Genomic DNA, 23951 nt, shown 5'->3' with positions numbered 1-23951 from the left:
TTTCAGTCTTCTATTTCTCCATAGGCATTTGAAAAAATAAAAGAAAATATTAAACATTTAGACATTCATAATACTGACAATGCATTCCCACATAAATCCATACTTTTTTTTTTTTTAAAGGGGGGGATTCACGCTCTTTACAATACTTTACAATACTAGTTTTGGAAGTACAGCCGTGTCTGTGCCTCATGGTATAGAAAGGTCGAGTGTCTTCACACTCTCAAACTGACCCTCTTCTCCCCTCCTCTTCTCCCCTGGTAGCCACCCAAATCTTGGGTTCAGACGTTATTTTTGTTGTTAAACCTACATTTTTAAAGTTAGGGATCTTCCACGGCCACTGTTTGGTTTTGAGGACCCTGCTAGCTGAGCAGTGAGCCGTCCTTGCGGTGCTGCGGGGCTCCCCGGAACCCCCGAACCCTGCAGCCCTAGGTCACCCCCACGCTGAGCGCGCCCGCTCGAGGTCCGGGACCCAGCAGAAGTTCCCGCCGTTCGTCTGCCGCTCACCAATCAGGAGCCCGGAAGGCTCGGCCCCGCCCACTCCTCAGGGATTCCCGCCTCGGCCCACCCCCATCATGTGTCCCCTGCCCCAGCTGACTTGATCTGCCCACCCGCCACCGCCAAAACCCATTTTGAGGTCCCGCCGGCCTAGCTGTTCACTGCCGCGCCGGGAAATGGGACACCGGCCCTCCCAGCCCGTTCGCTGGGCCGCTCGCCCGCTGCCATGACTACAGGGCGGGCGCAGGGCCCGCCTTCTGGGTCTAGTGCGCAAGACCGGAACACTGGCTGGCGCGACCCGGAAGGGAAACGAGAAGAAACGCGTTCCTGGCGGCTGCTGAGTGAAAAACCGGGTTGGGGTGGGGAGCACGGTACCAAGGATCAAACAATGGCCTCCTCCCCTGGTTGGTTTTGAGTCTAGATGCGAAGGGTCCGAATATTGAGAGCAGTAAGAATGACTGTAAATCCCCATAGAGAAGGGGACTCGAGGAGGGCTAATGGGAAGTACGTCATAGATACTACCAAGAAAGAAAAACACCTGTCTCCTGGCTGGGTCCTAAAATGAGGACTGGTGCCACTAAGCAAAGACAACTTGTATCACGAGATTTTCAAGAACTCATATAATTGTTCTGATTTACCTAGAGACATTAATATTCCGTGGACCCAAATTCTACTTCGGCTATGGATATTCATCCATAAAACATGGACAAGACAGTCCTTGAGACTTTTCTGAATACCTCCTACATACTTTAAAATACGTTCAAACTAGTAGTACTCCTTTTAAAAAATAAGATCTGACAAAAACTTCAAACTTCCTCTGGAAAAGCAAATAATTCAAGGCTCAAACACGTTACATAGAGAGAGGAAAGAAAGGTCATTAGCAAATTGAATAGACAAGGGTTTCTGCTGTAGTGACAACCTCCAAAAGAATTAAGGATATCATTGGAGGAAATTTTTCTTAAAGGGCTTCAGTTAAGTTTATGTAAAATTAATTAATGTAAAGGGCTACATCTCATTTGTTTCTCATAAAGAAAGCAGAAATATTCAATAAACTCTAATTCAACTGGTCCCACCTCACCAGGCACATTAAATTCACATTTGGAAAATATACACATATAGAAACCTACAATCTTGATTTAAATGACACGGCATAGAAATTGATATTTTAGGATTCACAAGTATTTCAGTGCTGCTAAGGTCTATTCCTGGAGAGAAGTGGAAATGGTGGGTTTTATTTAACTCAAATATTGAGGACTGCCTTTCCTTTTACTGTTTTACAACATGTTATAAAACACTATAATGAATATTATAGTAAATCTCAGAGGAGACTCAAACTTGTTGAAAGCACACTTATTTATTTTGGGTTAAATATTTGCAAGGATAAATTATGAATCAGACAGCCAGTTGCCCTCAGTCAAATCATAATATGGAACTACAGAATCACAACAGTGTAAAATCATAGCTTAAAAACTGAGAGAGAAAAAGAGAGAGAGGAGAGAGAGAGAGAGAGAGAGAGAGAGAGAGAGAGAGAGAGAGAGAGAGAGAGAGAGAGAGAAAATGTCTGCCATGGGGGAGGGGTGTTGGCAGGAAAAAAACAGGACATTGGTGGTGGGAAATGTACACTGGTGAAAGGATGGGTGTTGGAACATTGAAATGCAATCATAAACAACTTTGTAACTATCTCACAATGACTCAGTAAAAAAGAGGGAAAAAAACCTATTCTTTCTACAAATGTTTCAACAGTCCTAGTAATCTGGTCAGTGAATGTTTCTGATTATACACTGCCCTATTGATAAAATAGAATTGATAAAATAACCTGATTCTGTAGAAAAATGTTACTTCATTTATTTTTTTGCTTTTTGGGTCACACCCAGTGATGCTCAGGGGTTACTCCTGGCTCTGCACTCAGGAATCACTCCTGACGGTGCTCATGGGACCATATTGGGTGCCGGGAATGGAACCCAGGTTGGCCGCGTGCAAGGCAAACGCCCTACCCGCTATGCTATTGCTCCAGCCCCTGTTAGTTCATTTTAGAAAACCATAAGCTGTGGATTTCCAAAAATCAACTATAAATTGGTAGATAAATTACTTAATATTTTTCTTAGGTCAAGTAAAGGCACTCAGGGGCCAACCCCACACTGAACTGTCATCAGACTGCCTGGCACTGCCTGAGCACAATCAGGAAGAGCCTCTGGCCTAAATGCCCCCCCAACTTTTTTTTCCCTTATAAAAGTTCTCTCTTTAGTATTTTTCATTTCATATAACCCTACAGGTATGTCTTCATCTTTAGCCATGGGAAATTAGAATTCCCCATAGAAGGAAGGGAAAGAGTAAAATAGTATTTTGCTATAACTTGTAAAAATCTCATTTACAAGCCCCATGAATCTATTCAAAGCTAAACTGGTCATCTTTAATAACCACAGGAATTACTAAAAGCAAGAGAGAATTCAGGTTTTGAAGAAAGGGAGCTATGAGAAAAGTGGGGAAATGGCACTATAGGCAATTAATAACTCCAAGATCCTCATTCCATCTCCCATTCTGGCTCAAGAATCCCCCAAAATGGATCTGAAAACGCTCAAAATCCTTCTAGTCAACAAAGTCCGACATTAAAGGAACTAGAGGCAACAAAGGGAGGGAATACAAGGAACTACAGCAATGTAATTTCACTTTACTACTTCTAGTACAGAACACCTGAAATGAGTTGGCCAGCGAGGTACAAACCCATGCACTTCTGCATTACTTTCCCCTTCACATCTAAACCAGGTTTTAGATTTGACAACCAAGGCTGCTTGAATCGGGACTGGGCCTCTTCCACCCAGATCCCCCATTTTCCAGCAGATAGGCGATCAAACCTGGAAACTGCCCCCAATGTTGTATAATCCCTTCAACGGCCAACATCCAGAGACTATAAAACCAAGTTCCCAGAAGCTTATAGCCTAGTTCTTATTAGACTTATTAGGCTCTATATCTTATGGTCTAGTTCTCCCTCTTGGAGAACCTGGCAAGCTACCGAGAGTTTCCTGCCCACATGGGAGAGCCTGGCAAGCTCCCCATGACATATTCATATGCCAAAACCAGTAACTATGGGTCTCATTCCCCTGACCCTGAAAGGGCCTCCAATGTGGCACAAGTAAAGAGAGGCTTCTAAAATCTCAGGGCTAGGACGAATGGAGTCTTTACTGAGACCGCTTGAGAAAATCAACGATCAACAGGATAATGATGATGGATAACCAATTGCACATCAAGAAAACGAGATCACAGTCCCCCTATAAAATTAGCTAAATCCTCATGAGCAGAAAGGAAAATACAAAATCTGAGGCCAGAGTGACAGTACAGTGGGAAGGATGTTTACCTTACACATGGCCAACCCAGGTTCGATCCCTGGCACCCCATATGGTCTCCCATCCCCCTCCAGGAGTGATCCCTGAGTGAAGAGCCAGAAGCCCTGAACACTGCCAAGTGTGCCCTTAACCCCCAAAAACCCAAAATACGAAATTCGCTAATTCCCTGACGACTATAAACAAAACTGTACAGTTTTATCATCTTTGTCCAGGCTTTTCGACCCAGTTTATCCCAGTGCAAAATACAGACAGGTCGCTTCGAGCCGTAAAGAAACAGTTCAGGAGGGGGTACTTATTGTGTCTTATCAGCATTCAAGGAGGCTGATGCACTTAGAAAAACCAGAGAGCCCTTCACTCTTCTTTCCCAACGTACCAGATTTGATAAGCCGTTCAACTAACCAGTCCAAATTATTTGTGGTTCCATTTTAAAGACTTAAGCAGCTGCTGCTTCCACCACGACCTCTCCGACTGCTAACCCAATACATGAGATAACCTAGAGGGCAAACAAATTAAGGTGCATCCCTGTTCTCAGCCTCGTAGATTTATCACTGGGCTACATAGCTCAGGCAGAAATTCAGGTCCCAGCCACCAGCTCACGTGACCAGTTCTAATAGCGTCATAGGGACACGTGGTTCTAGATACTTCGCCCTCTCCTCTCTTCCCCCTCCCGGGTGGATTGTTGACAACGCCGCCGGCAGTCACGTGACCTTACGTCATCCCACCTCCTTCCCTGAAATCTCTGGCCCCGGATGCGTCCCTTTCTCCCCACCCGGTTGAGCCTAAACTAGTGAAATAGGGGGGGCGAGACGGTATTTCGGTCTCTGTGTTTCTTAATCCACAACCTAAACGCCTCCCTACGAATTACAGTAATTTTCAGATCAATTTAAAAAGCCACATTGGGTCGGACCCCGGCCGGGACGTTCCCACCACCAGCGTTCATGCTCCCCGTCCCCTTCCGCACCCCCTCACTACGTGGTACAGGCCGAGGGCGGAGGGATCTGGAGGCGGCGGAGGGAGACGTCATTGCAGGGTTGTTTGTGCAGCCTCGGTGGCGGCGGTGACCCACAGTGATTCGGCCGCCGCGCCGGGGGGTGGGGGGGCTGCGCGGGACTCTTTTCTTTCAGACTGACCGCGGGGCAGCTGGGGAGCATGTCGACCCCGGCCCGGAGGAGGCTCATGCGGGATTTCAAGCGGTAAGAGCCTTCACCTTCACCCGGCTGACGGCTCCTCCCCAAAGCTGCGGGGCTGCAGGGCGGGGATCCGGGACACCTTCTCCCTCTTGACCCTGAGCAGGGCTGGCTGTGGGCCCCGCGGGACCGTCGGAGAGCCAGTCTTAGCCACCCATTCGCACTCCTTCACTCTTGCTTGCTCACTCTGCCGACCTCAGAGCTTTCGCCGTCCCCACCGCAGAGTGGAAAGGAGGTGGCCGGTCGGCCGGGCCTGGGATTTCCTGCTGCCCGCCACAGCCAGCTGCCCGATGTCTCGCCCCGCGCCCGGACCTCGTCCTCGCGTCCCCCTCCCCTCCCCATTCCGTGCCTGCAGCGTGTTGTGTCTCCTCCCTGTCCCGGAAAAAGCGAGCCCTTGCAGAAACTAGTTCCCCGCCCGCTGCACCAACCAGCTTTGTTCGATGGCCTTGCGAGCTCCTCGGAGCCGCCGGGTTGGGGCGAAAGGCTCTCCCCTCCCCTTTCGTTCTGCAGCGCGAGAGCCGGAGGTGGTTAACCCATCCTCCGAAACCCGACTCCCGCCCGCCTGCAAGGACCTTGAGATCTGGCCTGGGGACCTGGGACTCGGGCCGGCCGCCCCGGCTGCCAGAGCCTTCTGGAATCCAGCGCTGTGACCTGTGTTTAAATGCCCTATCTATAGCCTCCAAAGTCTGGAAAAATGCCTTGCGTCTGACCGGCGCTTATTCGGATACTCCTTGGACCTCCTTTTGTAAAACAGGCTTTTATTAGGAGGTGTTGGCGTTATTACTAGGAAGAAGCGACCTTTGGGTTTTGGCTTTTTTTTTTTTTTGTATTTCTGTATTCCCCCTCCCCCCTTCTCTTGTTTACCTTCGAGTTACTTTAGAGGTACTCGAGCAGCAGGGGAGGATTGAAAAGGAGAAAACACGGCATTGCAATCCTCGCTACGTTTTCAGTGTTTTCCTGAGGCTCCGTGCCCTGATTGAGACACATATTGTCTAGAATAAAAAGTTAGATTAGCCGCTCAGGAAGTAACCCTTCAACTTCTCCATTATAAATCTTGAGGCATTGGGGAGCCATTGTTTTGGTCTTTGGTGAACATCATTGACTAGAATCCCTAATTTCGCTTGGATGTTAACCACTATTGGTGGGAATCAGGCAATATAATTCTTCTAAAGTTTCTTTTCATCATGGCCTAATTTGCTCGAGGTTGACCAAAAAGAGCCATTCTTACGTGCACTGACTTCAAAGTAGAATACGTAACAGTCGATGCAGATACACTTGAACTTGTACATATATACACACTACAGATATTGCAGATACATGGGTACTTAGTGTAGCAGGGTGTTATTTTTCCTCACTGAAATAGTTTTTAATGGAACATCTTTGATTCAAAAAAATGTCTTCAAAAGCTTGAAATAAGTAAATTCCAGGGTATCACCTGTGATTGAAATTCAAATGAAACTTGCAGTTCCGGTTCATTGTTTCCTGGTTTCTTTTTTCATTCACTACTTAATCCGGGATTGAACACATGGTAGCTTGGGTAGTTTAACAAGGATTTTCAGGTTAGGAGAATTCCACTACAGCAATTGTCGAAAGGTAGCTCTTTTTCATGAAGTGTTCGTGAAGTTAGTGTTCACGAAGATCCTTTTAAGTACCAAGGGAAAAATCCTTTCTGAAGCCTTGATTGCTTTAAGAGTCATCAGTAGTAGTTGCAATCGGACACAAAGTAACTCTCCCGCCTAAAACCAGTTTCCTAAGTAAATTGTTTCCAGTTCAGCATTTATTTTGACCGTTTTGTTTCGTAGAAATTGTTTTTATTGGTTTGCGCAAGTGGCTGTGATTAGGACTTAGGTCTTTGCTCCCAGTTGCAAAATCGGTGTTTCTTGCATGGAGGTTAAAACTTATTTTAGTTACAGATAGTCTATACGTTCTTAAGTCTTTATTTTCTTTGAATATATTTGAAAACCAGTTGACTATCAAGCCCTTAGAAATTTTGAACACTATAGAGCTGTATTAATAAAGCACATATAAACTGGCTAGGTGGTCTTCTAAAACTTGTGTTTTATTTCACTCAGCACAAGAGCCAGTAAATGGTTTTAGGTTGTGTCAAGTAGATGTCATGGATGCTACCGTTCCCTTTGTAGTGACCTTAATGTTCACGTTATGAATGTACTCTGGACTTTTAGATTGCAAGAGGACCCACCTGTTGGTGTTAGTGGCGCGCCATCTGAAAACAACATCATGCAGTGGAATGCAGTTATATTTGGGTGAGTTGAAAGACAAATGATTGGTGTGCAGATTCTTCATTAAACATGAATTTGTAACAATTAGAAAAAGAGCCTGAGGTGGAATAAGGGTTCTTAAGAGACAGAAACTTTTCTGGAAGGTAAGTTAGGGAGGAAACCCCCTTTATTTGCTTTTTGGGTTATACCCAGTGATACACAGGGGTCATTCCTGTCTCTGCATTCACTAATTACCCAGGGATCATATGGAATGCTGGGAATAGAACCCCGGTCGGCTGCATGTGAGGCAGATTCCCTACCCACTGTGCTATTGCCCCAGTCCTTTGATTTTTTTTTTCCTTAATTCAAAATTAGAACTATATACTAAAGGGTGTGTGTGTGTGTTGTTGGGTTTTTTTTGTTTTGTTTTTTGTTTTTTAGTTTTGAGCCATACCTGCAGTGCTTGTGGCTTATTCAGAACACCATATAGAGTGCCAGGGATTAAATTTGGGTTGGCTGTGTGCAAGGCATGCACCCTACCTGCCCTGCTGTCCTATTACTCCAGCCCCTCTACACTAAAACTTTCTTTTCTTCCTTTTTTTTTTAAAAAAAATGCACTAAAACTTTAAAGGAATGCTTTCAGAAATAGAATTCTGACTCTAGCCACTGACTCAGTTACAAGAGTTTATGTTAAAGACTTGGGAAATTAGGGAAGTTCACCGTTCTAGAGCAAAATCCTGGCTATACCTTACAGATAGTAATTAAACTTCATGATGCTGCTTAGGAAAGATGTAATTGGGATATAGAGGCAAGAAAAAGATGTGAGTAAAAGAAACTGGCTTTCTTGGTGATCTTATGTCTTGCCAATTGCTCTCTTGAAAAGCAGGACCGCTGGTTTGGTAGCATTATTATTTTATTATTTTTTTGTTTGGGGGCATCACACCTGGTAGAATTCAGGGGTTCTACTGTCCTTGCACTCAGGTATCACTCCTGGAGGGATTAGGGGACCCTGTGGTGTGCCCAGGATCAAACCTTGGTTGGTCCTGTGCAACGCACATGCCCTACCCTCTATATTACCACTCTGGCCCAGTCATTATTTTAAACAAAAAGTACATCTTACTAATAATGTAAGTTGAAACTGTATTTTCTCTAAGAATACACATATTTACAGAGTAACTGCTGTGTATTTACAAACTGATGGCTTTTTTCTTTTGTGTCCCAGATAGAGCTTATGGCCTGACTTAAAGGCAAGTGTTTCATCACTAAACTACATCCTTAGTCTGAACTGAAATTTTTGCTCTAAAATTTCAAATAAAATTACAAATACTTGTGTTTTGTAAAAGTACTCTAAAAGGAAAACCTAGAAACAAAAGTTATCTTTATGCCTGCATCTGTGAAAATATAGAACTATGTTATGAAACTATCTTTAAACTCCATAAATTATTAGTATGAGCTCCTCTTTCTCTAAGCTTCTTTCCATCCTCTAAAATAAGGGGGAAAAGGCAGAATGAAAAACCACTTTTAATTCGAAATCTTCTTGTTTTCAGACCAGAAGGGACACCCTTTGAAGATGGTAAGTCATCCTCATTATGGTTTCTATATTATCAAAAGGCTACTTTTAAGAAGGAAATTGTAACATTAGTGTATCTACTTCATACTTAAAACTATTTTCTGTTTTAAATGATTAAACTAAAACTAAATCTGAGAATTTTAGTTTACTTTCTTCCCACATGAGCTAGGTTACTTCATTTGCCAGCTCCCTCTCTAACTTTGATAGATACTTTGTTAGAATTGTAAGCCCACTTCAGTGAGGAGATCTATGTCAAGAGTAGTTAAAGATAAGATGGCTTTGTAACATGGTCAAAACAACCCCAAAGGGAAAATATCAGGGAGGTAGACAAGTTTGTTTTACTTTTATTATTTATATGAATAGGGTGATGTGGACTGGAGCGATAGCACAGTGAGTAGGGCGTTTGCCTTGCACACGGCTGACCTGGGTTCAATTCCTCTGCCCCTCTCGGAGAGCCCCGCAAGCTACCAAGAGTATCCCGCCTGCACAGCAGAGCCTGGCAAGCTATCCGTGGTGTATTAACAGTAACAAGTCTCACAATGGAGACGTTACTGGTGTCTGCTAGAGCAAATCGATGAACAACAGGATGATAGTGTTACAGGGTGATATATTGAGATTGTTCTCACAGTAGCTTCACGTCAGATGTCATTTAATACTCTTAAATGGTTGATATTTTGCATAAACTTTAAAAGTATACTTTTTATTGAATCATCTCGAGACACACAGTTACAAAGTTGTTTGTGATTGAGTTTCAGTCATACAATGTTCCAACACCTGTCCCTTCCCCAGTGCACATTTCCTGCCACAGTGTCCCGTTTCCCTCCCACCTCCAACACCAGCTTGCCTCTATGGCAAACACATCTTTTTTTTTTTCTTTCATGCATAAACTTTTTAATCTTGGATTCGTTATTTTCATCAGGAGCCAGGAAAACCACTGAACAGTTCAATATCAAATGACTTCAGAATTAGCCTACATCAAGGATATTTTACTGAACTGTGGATTACAGCACTGTTTATAAGGAGATAACCTGAATGCTCAGTAGCTAAATGAATAATACATCTAGACACTGGAGTATTATGTATCCAGTAAAGAACAGGCACATGTGGACAGATCAGATGAGGAGACAAACTTGCAGAATAATGTATGTCATAACATCACATTTTTCTTAAATTTGTAACATCCAGATATGTATATGTTAAAAAGTTATGTGTCTCACTCTTATTAGTTGTTAACGGTTAGAGAGGGAGTAAGGAATTAAAGGTAGGTGCATATGAATGTAAGCTTTTTACTGGCTACCAGGGAGTTACCAAGGATGTTCCATAAACCCTTTAAGATCCCTGAGATTTTTTTCAAAGGTCACAAAACTTTTCATACCAATATTAAGACATATTAAGACCTTTTTTTTTTATATTAACCTTTGCACTGACACTAAAAAAGCTTTGGTAGCTAAAATAAGATTCTAATCAGTATAGCGTCTTGGCACAAATAAAGGCACTTACAACATACTACTGGTAGTTATTGTGTTTTTAAAAGTTGCCAGTTTTACTTGTATATATCCTGAAGATAAAATAATTTGTTAATAAAATCTGACCCTTGAGTGTATGTCTTTTAGTATTTTGTGCTGCTACAGTAGATATATACAAAGCACTCTTCATACCAAAAAATACGGTTGTTCAGAGCACTGTTTCTGAGTAAAAAGGCATCTACGGGCCCTTAGGATATTCCAGTGGGCCGCAGGTGAAAATTATGTAAATAGAGCACAGGATAGGGCATCTATACTAGTAGTCAGATGGGGGTTGGGGGACCAGAAAGGAAGAAGGTTGGGAAATAATAGTCTAGAGAAAATGCTCTTCTTCCAAAGAAAGAAAGGAAGAAAAAGATTGTACATGAAAAGATGCTCATCACCACTTGTTGGGGAAATGCAAATTAAAACCGGAGTGAGATATCACCTCACACCTGTAGGAATGACATACACCAAATGAAAGTAATAGGTACGTGAAGTATATGAAGGGAAAGGAATCCCCCTCTCACACTGTTGGTGGAAATACAAATTGACACAACTGTTTTGAACCCCAGTGGAGTTTCCTGAGTAAGCTAATTATAAAACTGTCATGTGAGTCAGCAGTGCACTTCTAGATACCTACCTGAAGTAATTATAAAATCCTTAACTCAAAAAGTTGCATCCAGGGGCTGGAGCTATAGCACAGAGGGTAGGGCGTTAGCCTTGCACTCGGCTGACCCGGGTTCGATTCCCAGCATCCCATATGGCCCCCTGAGCACCGCCAGGGGTAATTCCTGAGTGCAAAGCCAGGAGTAACTCCTGTGCATCGCTGGGTGTGACCCAAAAAGAAAAAAAAAAAAGTTGCATCCACCCAAATATTCATTGTAGCAATGTTCATAATACCTAAGATATGGAAACAACCAACTGCCCCTTTAGTGAATGACTGGATAAAGAAACATGATAGATATCCACAGTGGAAGACCATCTAGTATTTTTTTCTTTTTAACATGTTGATGTCAGCATGTCCTATAAGTGCCTCACACTAGAATGTGGCTTAATTAGCACAATTGTGAATGGATAAATTGTGTGTAACAGATGTTACTGTAACTAATTGGTGCAAAGTGTATTTGGATGGGCCACTTTCCTTCTACTGGCTGGCCCAAATTTGATTCCCCAAATTTGATTCCTGGCATCCCATATACTTTCCCTGAGCCCGCAAGAAGTAATTCCTAAGTGCAGCGCCAGGAGTAAACTCTGAGCACTACTTGGTGTGGCCCAGAAGACAAAACGAAAAAAACCTCAGGTTTTCTTTGGTGTAGTAATAACCTTCTAAAAGTATGTAATTCGAAAGGCTATGAAAAAATACTCCTTCCTTTATCATGTACTTTATTATTTCTTTGAGTCCTAATTTTCTTTATATATATTGAGCCAAAACACAGTATTACAACAGACTGAATTCAGAAGCAGCTAAGAATTCAGCTGTCTTTTATTAAGACAGTCGTAAAAATTTTCAAAATCATAAAATAATGCTACAGGTCTCACTAGAAGTATGGAATGCAATGATTTCCCATTAAATGTTACTTTAGGTTAATATACAACAAGTTTCCAGCTATTGATAAAAATTATTGTAAGATTTTCTGTTAGAATTTCCAATACAACAAATTAGTGTTGTGCTTTGGGCAGCTTGAACCAGTTGATGAGACTAGATTGGTATATGGAGAATTTTTGCTAGCTGATTATTAAAGAGGTATATCACTGTATCACTGTCATCCTGTTGCTCATCGATTTGCTTGGGCGGGCGCCAGTAACGACTCCAAGTGAGACTTGTTACTATTTTTGACACATCAAATACACCACGGGTAGTTTGCCGGGCTCTCCAAGAGGGACAGACAAATCGAGCCCGGGTCAGCCACTTGCAAGGCAAATGCCCTACCCGCTGTGCTATTGATTCAACCCTATTAAAGAGCTAAATGAAGTTATTGTTATTTTTTTTTTTTACTTATTTTATTATTTATTTATTTTTTGCTTTTTTGGGTCAATGCACAGGGCTTACCTCTGACTTTGTACTCAGGAATTACTCCTGGCGGTGCTCAGGGGACCATATGGGATGCTGGGAATCGAACCCAGGTTGGCCTTGAGCAAGGCAAATGCCCTATCCATTATGCTATTGCTCCAGCCCCCTGAAGTTATTTTTTTTTAAAGGTACTTCTACCACTTTTGATTTCTGGGAGTTACTCCTGGTTTTGCACTCAGAAATTACTCCTGGTGGTGCCCGGCAGACCTCATGGGATGCTGGAGATCAAACCCAGGTCGACCACGTGCAAGACGCAATGCTCTACCCACTGTACTATTGCTCCAGCCCTAATTCTTCTACTTTTTAATATAGCACCCCTTTTTGGTGTGAAGTGAAACATTTTATTTAGAGATTATTTTGAAGGGGAGGAGAAAGAAAGTGAGAGAGAGTGAAGAGTAACGCTCTCAAGAGAGGATGTCACCTTTCCCAAGGGCAGAAAGAGCCCCTACACACATCCCAGCATTGGATAGGAAAGTACACATCTCAGGAGGGGAGATGTAGGTGCCACATATGCTCAGGCACCACATGTGCTACATGGATACAAGCAGCACATGGGTTCCGGCAGCATATGCGCCTACCACACTTTAATAAGTGATACTCTTGAGGTTGTTCCTCTCTGGTGAGAATATATACAACTTTTAAAGATGGAATGGCATCCTATCCCCGCTTTACATTTAATGATTTTACATGGGAAGTTTGGTATAGGTTGAAGTAAGAGAATAAACGGATCCTGGACTCTGTGATAATCTGAAGGAAAGTTTTCTTTTCTCTTTTTTTTGGGGGGGAGGGGGCTGAACTACACCCAGTGCTGCTTGGTGACTTCTCCAGACACTGCACTCAGTAATCACTCCTGGCAGGCTCAGATGTGGGATCCCATTTGGGATGCTGGGGATTGAACCTGGGTCAGCTGTGTGAAAGGCAGGTGCCTTACCTGCTCTGTCTCTGACTTAAATAGCGGTTTTGTGACTGATGAGATAGCTTCAGAAAAGGAGGGCATATGCTTTGTGCCAGGTTTGATCTTGGCATTAGTTGATCGCTCTGCCACTGCCAAAGCATCCCCTAAGCACCAGACTTGTGAGTAGCCCTTGAGCATCACCAGGTGTAGCTTCAAAACCAATTAAAATAAAATGGCTGCTACAGATTTGTGTTGCCTGAAAGTTCACATTTATTTTTAATTAAGGAAAATGAAAATAATAAAGTGTAAGGCCATGTTCCATAATTCCTCTATTGCATCCAGATACGAAGTAGAAATCAATTTGATTACACCTGTATCTTTGACCTCTCCAGTCCTAATTTCCAAACCTCTCCAGTCCTAATTTCCAAACAAGAACAAAGTATAAAGATTTTTTTAAAGATTTTTTTTATTTCAATACATGACTAGTAAAAATAAGTTATAAAATTTTGTCGTAAGTAAATGGTTCTGATCCTTGTAAACTGAAGCCAGAGGCTTAGTCTTTAGGTTGAGAAAAGATTGTGTTTTTTTTTGAACTGCACAACTGAAATGAGGAAAACACACTGTAGAGACATCTGAATCACTTTCACTGATATCATTAGGGATGTCTCAGCTAATTGAATACTTCCTGGGGCTTGTGATACAGGACTTCTCCAACTTTTAAGGGAAATACCTCAAAAATGCCAGAGAGTTAAACACAAATTTGGGGGCAGGGATCATTAAGGGCGCTCCCCCCGCCCCCTCACCTCCTAGAGGTGACCCCTGTAAAAGATAAATAGCACACAACTCTCAAACTTTCAAATCATTATAGTGGTTCTTTATGAAATAGGTGTAGAATTGGATTAGAGAGTCACTATTTTCCGTTTACTCAGAGTGGTGCGTTTTTTTGTTCTGGATTTTTGGCCACGTGGCTGTGCTCAGGGATCAGTTCTGAAGGTGAAGGGTGGCCCTTTACAGTATACAGTGTTGGGCTTAAAACCAAGTCAGCTGCATGCAAGGCAAACGCCTTACCCACTAATATTTCTCTGGCCCTGGGGTTGAGAGTTCTTATTATGCTCTATGAACAGTTTGATTTTGTTACATTTGCATTAAAGAACAAATTCTTTTACTTCAGTGATGGGCATTGAATCTAGAGTCCCATTTGTCCCATATATCTTATCTCTGAGATAAGCACTCAACATTAACTACATCACTATATGTCTCCACTGGTTAGAAATACTAAATTTTCCGGTATTTAGTCTGATCAGCTAAATGTACCGTGTTGGTATGTAACTGATAATAGGCTTTTACACCAATGCTTAACCAATTCTCAACAAATTTAAGTGAAGGGATAGGTATGCAGTCAGAACAGACCTTTAACTTCAGCATCCTTCCCTCTATAATCTCACTCCTTTATCCCTCCCAGAATCGTTTGGCATTTCTTCCTGTGATAACTTAAGAGTTCCCTGTTGGTGCATTTCAGACTTTGGTAGCTTGGGCCAAATAGCATTCCAAAAATATGGAGGGTAGTATTCTTACCACTAGATCATTATAGTTGCCTATGTGCTTGCCACTGTTAACTGCTGCATGTTACTCAACATAAATTGAAAGTATGTTTAGTGTGTTTTATGTGCTAAACCAAAATTACAGTAATTTCTGTGTGGTGTGGAAAGTAATACAGGCTTGATAATTCATTGATGACAAGATTGTCTTTCCTATAATTACTTTGGTTTGTTTTCTATCTAGGTACTTTTAAACTAGTAATAGAATTCTCTGAAGAATATCCAAATAAACCACCAACTGTTAGGTTTTTATCCAAAATGTTTCATCCAAACGGTAAGTAGTAATTTTTAAAATTTGACTTTTGCAAATGATTGGGGGAAAGGGTATTTTCTTTATAGATCTTATACTGTCTTTTTCCTTCTTTTTTTTTTTTTTTGGCTTTTTGGGATCACACCTGGCGATGCACAGGGGTTACTCCTGGCTCTGCACTCAGGAATTACCCCTGGTGGTTCTCAGGGGACTATATGGGATGCTGGGAATCGAACCCGGGTCTGCACGTGCAAGGCAAACGCCCTACCCGCTGTGCTATCTCTCCAGCCCCCGATCTTATACCGCCTTGTTATTAGTGATCACTTTGTTTCCTCATGATATTAACAATATATTTGAGCTCTGTAGTCAAGATTTCATATTTAAGGTTAAATTGTTTTACTAACTTGTGATTTCAAAGCAAGATTATTTGTAGAATGTAAAAGTTAACCCAAGAAATCATTACTTGAAGTTTAGCTTTTAGGATCTTAGGGAGATGGGTCAGAGGTGCATACCTTGCAAAGACAGACCCAAGGTTGAGTATCAGCACCACATTCCACCCCGCAGGCTGGCCTTGGAAGTTCATGGCCACACAGGACCCAAGCATTGAGCTTGTCAGGCAAGCTTGCTTTTAAGGGATCCACAAAAAAAAAAAAAAGAAAGAAAGAAAAAGAATTATCTAAAAATAGAGATAAATATTTATATATGATTTAGATCATGTCTTATATATAGTTATGTAATTTTAATATGCTGTGACTTTATTTTATACTAAATTTTAAATTTGTTTGGTGTTAGGTCACAGCCAGCAGTGCTTAGGTCTTACTCTGCACTAGGGAATTACTTTTTGCTTTTTTTTTTTTTTGCTTTTTGGGTCACACCGGCGACGCTCAGGGGTTATTCCTGGCTCTGCACTCAGGAGTCACTCCTGGTGGTGCTCGGGACCAGTTGAAATGCCAGGGATCAAACCCAGCTTGGCCGCATGCAAGGCAAATGCCTTACCCACTAACCCACTATACTACTACTCTGGCCTCTTTTGCATCATTTTTAATGGCTGCAAGTCTTGTTGAAAGTTTACCCATAATTTACTGAGCAGTAACAAAGGCCCAAGTTTTGAGTAATAATAATTTATACTTTTGAGAATTAAAAGTACTAAGCTAAGCGTTTCAAGGTTTAACATCCTCAGCTCTGTGAATTGCTATATGTTTTTTTTTAGAGGACTGGGGATATGGCTCAGAGGTAGAACGCTGGCCTTGGCGTGTGAGGCTTGGAGTTTGATCCCTGCCAATGCAGAACAAAGGCAGTTGTGCAGCTCTTTTTATACCTTAGGCACATTTCATATGGTTCACCCTTATCGGTGAATTAATTTTAAGAGAAAGTATTTTCAGCTGCTCAATTGATTGTCCCCCTAATCTAATATCGTAGACAGTGGGTAGGTAGAGCTTCCTTTTCAGAATAGACAGTGTGTTTCTATGGACTGACACGTGGCATCTCAATAATTAACATTTGCACTTCACTAAGGTGAAGCTACTTTTTCCTCTTAGCCTGTGTGCTTTTTTTTTTTTTTCCCCTTTCCCTTTTTGGGTCAGGCCCAGTGCAGGGTTACTCCTGGCTCTGCACTCAGGAATTACTCCTAGGGTGCTTGGAGGACCATATGGGATGCCAGGGATCAAACCCAGATTAGCTGCATGCAAGGCAAATGTCCTACCTGTGTACTATCGCTCTGGACCCACATTTTTGGGTTTTTTTGTTTGTTTGTTTGTTTTTAAGTCAAAAGAGGCTTAACAGTATTTCTACTTCAGGGAAATTCTCAAGTCACCATTTACTCAACTGCAGCTCTTCCCTCGCTAATGAATTGTTGCGAGGCAGGGAGTCTCTTCAGATCACTGGGAGGACTGGAGCTGTAGTTCTGTGGCAGTCTTCCTCCCTTGGATGTATGAGATTCTGGGCTCAGTCTCTGGCACTGCAAGTCAAGTTGGGAAAGACTAGAATGTATAGAGGGCATGTGTGTTTAGCATCAGATCATCAACCTTTGTGAATTGTATTAGTTTAGTTTTCATACTCCTTCACATTCATAGTATGCTTCCCTTTTTTCCTGCTGTAGTACTTTTGTATTTTATTTAATTATTGGAGGGGCCTCTCAGTGGTTCTCGGGGGACTGGTCATGCAGTGTCAGAGATTGAACCTCTTGTATGCAAAGCATACATTCTAGCCCTTTGAGCTGTTTCTCTGACCCCTGTTTACAGTTTTTTCATAAGTTAATTTTATTGTTTACTTTCGCTAAATATCTTTATTGAAAGATAATTCACGTACCTGCTATTCATGCATTTAAGTTGTACAATTCGTGCTTTTTAGTGTAGAGTTCTGTTACCACCATTAAAAACAAGGACATTTTTATCACCATCCAAATATCTTGCCTGTTAGCAATCATGCCCCGTTTCTCCCTGCCCCCCATCTCTCTCCTAGGTACGCAGGAGTTTATATTCTGTCTCTAGATTTGCCTGTTCTGGGCATTTTATACAAGTAGAATCTTAGGTGGCGTCCTTTATTACTAACTTCTTTTTAGCTAGCATAGATATTATGGTTTATTTATGTTGTGATACTTACCTGTACTTAATTACTTTTATTACTGAATCGTACTCCATTGTTGAATACTGTATATTTTATTTAATTATCTAATGGGGTATTTCAAGTCTAGTTTACTTTTGTTTTACTTTAAATAATTTTTCAGAACTTTAAAAATGAGTTCTATGGATTTTGCAGATACTAAAAACCTGTTTACAGGTTTTTGTTTAGGCTTCCTAAGTTTGATATTCCTGTGGAATAGGCAGTGAGCAGTTGACTATACTACTTCAGAGCTGAGAGTCAAATCTGGTCTAAAACTAATAATTGGAAGTACTAAGCAACATGAATAGTAATTTAGGCCATGGGTGTAAATAAACTGTATGAAGAGTCAGAAGGAAGAGGCGCAGGCTGAGAGCTCTGAAAGGCTAGACACATGATTTGTGTGTAGGAGCCTTGGCCAGCACTGCATGGTTCCCTGAGCACTGCCAAGTGTCTCCTCAAGAAAAGGAGGACTGAGAAGAGTATTTAAAAATATTTCAGTATAATTTATCTCCTCTTCCTCAATGCTCTTTTTTTTGGGGGGGGGTCACCAGCAATTGCAGGGTTACTCCTGGCTCTGTGCTCAGAAATTACTCTGGTGGTGCTCGGGGGACCATATAGGATGCTGGGAATCGAACCCCGTCGGCCGCGTGCAAGGCAAACGCCCTACCCACTGTGCTATTATTCCAGCCCCCACTTCCTCAATGCTCTTAATCCTGTTTCTGTGCTGAGTAATCTAGTTGCATTTTCCCTTCAGCATTTATTCTTACAAGTACTTCTGTGGCTCTTTATACTTGATTTTTATAATTGTTTTGGGTTTGGGGCCATACCTGTGGTACTCGGGCTATTCCTGAATCATGCCTGATGGTGCCCTGGGAACCATATGTGGTACCAGAGATCAGCCTGGGGGTCATCTGCCTTAACCCTTGTACTACCAACTCCTATACTAGCTCTCCAGTTCCTACTCAGTGTCATTTAAAATGAGTAATTCCTTACCACCCCCCCCCAAAGGAATTTTCCTTCATTACTAATTAACTAGGGAGCAATAAAGTAATGTATTGTGTATACCCTTTTACATTCATTTACATGGTTTTATATTCTGGTGGCTACATTCTTACATACTGATTATATCTGGTTATATGAATGTGCCTTTTTTTTTTTTTAACAGTGCCCACTTTATAGGGCTTCTGGGAATTTTTGATCTTTCACTTTTATAGATAATATATGTCATGTAAACATATCAGCATGTCTGATTATTTCTTTGAAAATTTGAATATGGAATTACTCTTTCAAAGATTTAGCATACTTTTTGGTAAGGGTTTACTTAAGAATATTTAGAAATAGGGGCCTTGAAAATGATGCCATATGGTGGGAGGAGGAATAAGTCACTGACAGCCCCCGAATGACAGGTGCAAAATAAGATCTTCATTTTTAAAGATGGGTTTTCCTGCAGGTCAAACAGGTTCAGTTAACACCTGATGCTGATGTTAAAGCTTCTGATTGGGTCAGACATTTTGTTTGTGGTAAAGATTTCACTTACAGATAAGAGCATCTAATTGTATTATCTTTGCAGTGTATGCTGATGGTAGCATATGTTTAGATATACTTCAGAATCGATGGAGTCCGACATATGATGTATCTTCTATCCTAACATCAATTCAGGTGAGTGTTTGTGAAGGTACATCAGGATTCTGTAGAGTACACGTGGCCGCTTTAGGCTAATAATAAAGACCAAAGCCTAACTTCACTGAAGCCTAGGTTACCGTGCAGAAGCCATGCTTTTCCCGTGACTTGTCTGCTTATTTTATTAATTACCACATTGGACTGAAATGTACAATCCATACTTAGCTACAGGGGGACACCATAATCACAAAGATGATTTTCCCAGCCACAGAGGAGGGGGTAAGTGACAAACTGTCCTATAGCAAGAGTGGATATTGTTTGGAGTGCCTTGGGGCCCTTGAGGACACTGTTGTGAAATCCTACAACACCCCTCCACCATCACCACCAAATATCTGTTATTTTGTATGTTAACCAAAAAACTAAATGTCTTGGTTGTCTTGGTTAATATCTGAGTATGCTGAAGAATACTGTTGTTTTCTAATGCTTTGAAATTAGAGGTCTTCAAGCAGTTGAGAGCTGGGGTTTTTCTCTTTTTTTGGAAGATTAAATTTTAGTAGCAGGAAACTTTCTACTGTTTTATCAGAGCCATTTCTGAAAGTATTTGGACCTAAAAATGAGTAAGACTTAAAAACTTAAAATTGTTGCTACTTATTGCATTTGTTGTTCATGTAATTTTTCTGTTCCATATCCAGCACGTATAAATACAGAGAATAGCTCTTTAAATCCTTTCTTCTTCTCCCTTTCCTTTTAGTCTCTGTTGGATGAACCGAATCCAAACAGTCCAGCCAATAGCCAGGCAGCACAGCTTTATCAGGAAAACAAACGAGAATACGAGAAAAGAGTTTCGGCCATTGTTGAACAAAGCTGGAATGATTCATAATAGACAACTGGTCTGTTAATCTTTTTCATCATTGTTGTGTATAATTTACCTCTCAGTAGAAAGGCTAACAAATTTTAAGTGCCACAGGTTTTAAGGATTCTGCAGAAAAGAAAAAGAAAAAGTCCTTCAGTTTAGAACCTACAAAAGCTTGTGTATCTTGATTAATGTACTTTTTATTGCATGGTGTGAACTAAGTTATTGCTTACATAAATTTGTAATATATCCTGTTTGTATTTTTTTCCAAGTGTATAATGTTGGTGTGGAGTTTTCATGACAGAATATACACATTTTGTAAATCTGTACTTTTTTCAAATATTGAATGCCTTATTTTTGAATTCTTTAGATTTTTAAATTGGAGAAAAGCACTTAAAGTTTTTTATATATGAATATTACATGTAAAGCTGTTAAAATACATAACTTCAGTGCAAGAGACTTTGTCACTTATTTCCTTATCTGTGTAGGAGGGGTTAAGAAGTCTCTAGCTCTCCATCAATTGATAGTTTCCAATTTCAAAAAGAACAGATTTATATTTTATCAAGAAATTCTTCAAATTTGAGTCTAAACACCAATTATAATCTCAAACTTTATTTAGAATGTACCTATATTTTTAGTTTCAATTGAGCAATTATAGACATAATTGGTTTGATTCTGTCCGACTCTGTATTTAGGCTACTTGTTATGTTTCTTCATGCACTACTTACTGTCAACTTGTACCTTTTGGTATTTCACAATTTGCACCTCTACCATGAGGAATTGGTGCATCGACCGTAAACAAAGAGCTGATGCAACTTCTTTTGCTGTATGATAGCACTTTAAAAGAGTTATAATAATGAAGAAAGTAAAACCATAAACATTTACAAAAATCCATGCCCCACTCTTAGCATTGAGTAAGAATTTGGTTGCATTGGTTTTGAGCAAGGCAGATACTTGGAAGGAATCTTGGTGTAATTTAAGTATTTGAAAAATTGCCTTTTAATGCAATTGCCTATCTGTTTATTCTGGAAAAAACATGTTTTAATATCAGGGCCTGCTGAGTTGCTTTCTCTTGTGGAGATTTTTTTTTTTAATCTCCTAAGTTGTATAAAAGTTGTACTGCATCTTAGTTTACTGGATAAATTTAAAACACAGTATTGTAGAAAGCTAATACAAAGCTATCTTATGCCTTCAAATAGTATAGAAAATGGAAAATATACAAGTAAATTCTGTTGAATCACCTGTGTAGTCTTTCTAGTAGTTAAAAACAGCTATTTCAGTGACCCCGAGAGTTTCTTGTCACATCCATTCTAGCTTTAGGAGTAAGCTAACAGCTTCTCCTTTACTAGAAGACTGTAGGGTAGTGATATAGACTGCTTACATAAATTAAGCAAAGTTAATATTGCAAAGATAAGTGTTTTGGTATTTCCCACTAAAAGTTACTGCTTTACACATTGGGGGTAAGTGTATGAACTTAGGGAATGAGAGTGCACTCACTGGAATCATGGCCAAAACCCCTGTTATGTAAAGAAACTTTTTGCTCATATTAAATATATGATGCTTTCATATTCAACTTTAAAACAAATTGTAGCTTCTCTAGGCATTTATTACTCCAGTGACGACTCTTAGATACTTTAAGCCAGATACTGACTTAAATACACCGTAGCTATCAGAGTCTTTTTTCATCCAGTGCTGTTTGGAGACTGCTTCAGAATCTATTTCTATCCTTATCTTGTTTTCCATACCCTTAAAACATGAATACTTCAATCTTGGGATAAAGGGATTGATAATTCCATACATGCATAAAATTCACATCTAGCCCACATTCCTATTGGAGAATATTACTAGGAATGTTCTGTCTGACAGATTCCTGTCTTTGGTTGAGTATCGGGTAAGTCTTCAATTTACTAGCTTACATTATACCAAAATAATGTTTACCTTTTTGTTTTTGTGTTTTGGGGCCACACCTCGCAATGTCAGGTGTTACTCCTGGCTCTGTACTCAGGAATTACTCCTGACTGTGCTCAGGGGACCATATGGGATGCTGGGGATTGAACTTGGGTTGGCCACGTGCAAGGCAAACCGCCCGACCCGCTGTACTATCTCTCCGGCCCCAATAAAGTTTACTTTTGAAGTTGTATAGCATGGCAAGAGGCTAGAACTATGTTATTTATTTTGGTACAGAACTATTTTTGTTTTGTGTTTTGGACCACACCCAGTTGTGCTCAGGGAACCCTGATGGGGCTGAGTACTGTATTATGTGGTTAAGTGTTTGTATGAGGCAGCTCATCTGTAAGGTACTTCTGACATTTAACTCTGTAAGGCATTCTAAGCTCTTTATCGTACTGTCATTTCAAACTCAGTAGTCCAATGAAGTAGGTATTGTTTTAGATGTTACTGAGAGATAAAGCGACTTGCCCAAGGGCAGCCAACTTAAATTGATACAGCTGGAATTTGAACCCAGGCATCTAATCATTTAACCAATAATCCTGCTAGCCCTTAAGAGATATCCTCTGCCACAGCCTCGCATTCCCTTACCACAACCTCAGCCCTTTTGTTGAAACACAGTTCAGTGGACTGAGAATCATGGATAGGGGAACCCCAGGCCTCCTGACCACCTCTTGAAAAGGTCCCCACTCCAAAAACAATGCATTTTTTAAATTGGTCTTTTTATTTTATTTTTTTTTCTGTTTGGGGGCTATCTATACTGGACACACTGTTCACGGCACTCCTGGCTCTGCATTCAGGGATCACTTCTGGTGGAGGTCAGGGAACCATATGGGGTTCCAGGCATCAAACCTAGGTTGGCTTTGTGCAAGTCAGTCATCTTACCCACTGTACTATCACTTTCTAGCCCATCTAATTTATTTTACTCTCTCAGTTCTCCCATGTTTTGAGAACTAGGGATTTCTTTTTATTAGTGTTTATCAACAGCTCCTTTCTTACTGTATGTTGAAGCCAGTAGTGCTGTTGCCTCTTCCTGTCTCGTTGGGGAAAACAACTGTCAGCTAAGGGGAAAGAACCTCATTAGTTATTTCTAGTTAGACAAATTTTATAGTTGTTGAATTTACTTTCCTCTGTCTTTTGATAGATGAAATGCATGCATTTTTTCAGTAAGTACTCCCTACCATATTTTTCAAATTAAAAAATGTTGACGGGGGTCATACCTGTTTGTGCACATGGGCTACTCCAAGTGACCATGGAATACTAGTGATCAAACACATGTACTCTAGTTCAGTGAGCCATCTCCCCAGCTTCTGGAGAAGTCAGGGACTTATTTTTAGTTCAGGTAAAAAGATAAATGAGTTGCGTGCTTTACAAACTTTGTTGGGCATATGACTTTCAGGAACTTTAGCTCCTGGATGCTTGAAATAAAGAAATCTGGAAGAAGAGCAAGCTTCAAGCTTCTTGCTGGAATAAAGAGGGTTCAGACTTGGGTGAGAAGCCTGAATGAATCAGTTTTCAGGGACTAGTGCCATTTGCTGAGTGCTAAAGCTTGGCCACATGACACTTGGATTTACCAGTGCATTCTGGAATCAAGACAGCAAATAATCTTTTAGGTGTCTATCATCTGACTTTCTAATGAAGTCTTTACATGATGCTCTTCGGTAAGAGGCTTCAGGGTCTTAGGGGTGTATGCTAGTTGATCTAAAGCCTTCCCTAGAAAACTGATCCTAAAAGATGTCCCTAAGTTATCTAAAGGGGGACAGAACCGTCCCTGAAAGGAGGGTCCTTTTTTGCTGCAT

At 41.0% G+C, this 23951-nt stretch overlaps 1 protein-coding gene across 1 annotated transcript; it reads left to right on the top strand.

Annotated features, from left to right (window-relative positions):
* The first annotated feature begins 4867 nt into the window (after positions 1–4867).
* On the top strand, positions 4868–21442 carry UBE2B (ubiquitin conjugating enzyme E2 B). The gene is made up of 6 exons (XM_004609867.3): positions 4868–5029; positions 7207–7287; positions 8790–8815; positions 15066–15155; positions 19303–19391; positions 20104–21442. The coding sequence occupies exons 1-6, from the start codon at positions 4986–4988 to the stop codon at positions 20230–20232; spliced, it is 459 nt and encodes a 152-aa protein (XP_004609924.1). The 5' UTR covers positions 4868–4985; the 3' UTR covers positions 20233–21442.
* Positions 21443–23951: the final 2509 nt, after the last annotated feature.

The sequence above is a fragment of the Sorex araneus genome, chromosome 6 (assembly GCF_027595985.1).
Source record: "Sorex araneus isolate mSorAra2 chromosome 6, mSorAra2.pri, whole genome shotgun sequence".
Lineage (NCBI taxonomy): Eukaryota > Metazoa > Chordata > Mammalia > Eulipotyphla > Soricidae > Sorex > Sorex araneus.
Note: the sequence above shows the minus strand (reverse complement) of the source record. Positions and strands in the feature narration are given on the sequence as shown.

Bases quoted from the DNA above. Each gene is read 5' to 3' on its own strand.
- UBE2B (XM_004609867.3), top strand. From the start codon at position 4,986: ATGTCGACCCCGGCCCGGAGGAGGCTCATGCGGGATTTCAAGCG. The intron at 5,030-7,206 runs GTAAGAGCCTTC...CTGGACTTTTAG, and splicing joins CTCATGCGGGATTTCAAGCG to ATTGCAAGAGGACCCACCTG. The intron at 19,392-20,103 runs GTGAGTGTTTGT...CTTTCCTTTTAG, and splicing joins CTATCCTAACATCAATTCAG to TCTCTGTTGGATGAACCGAA.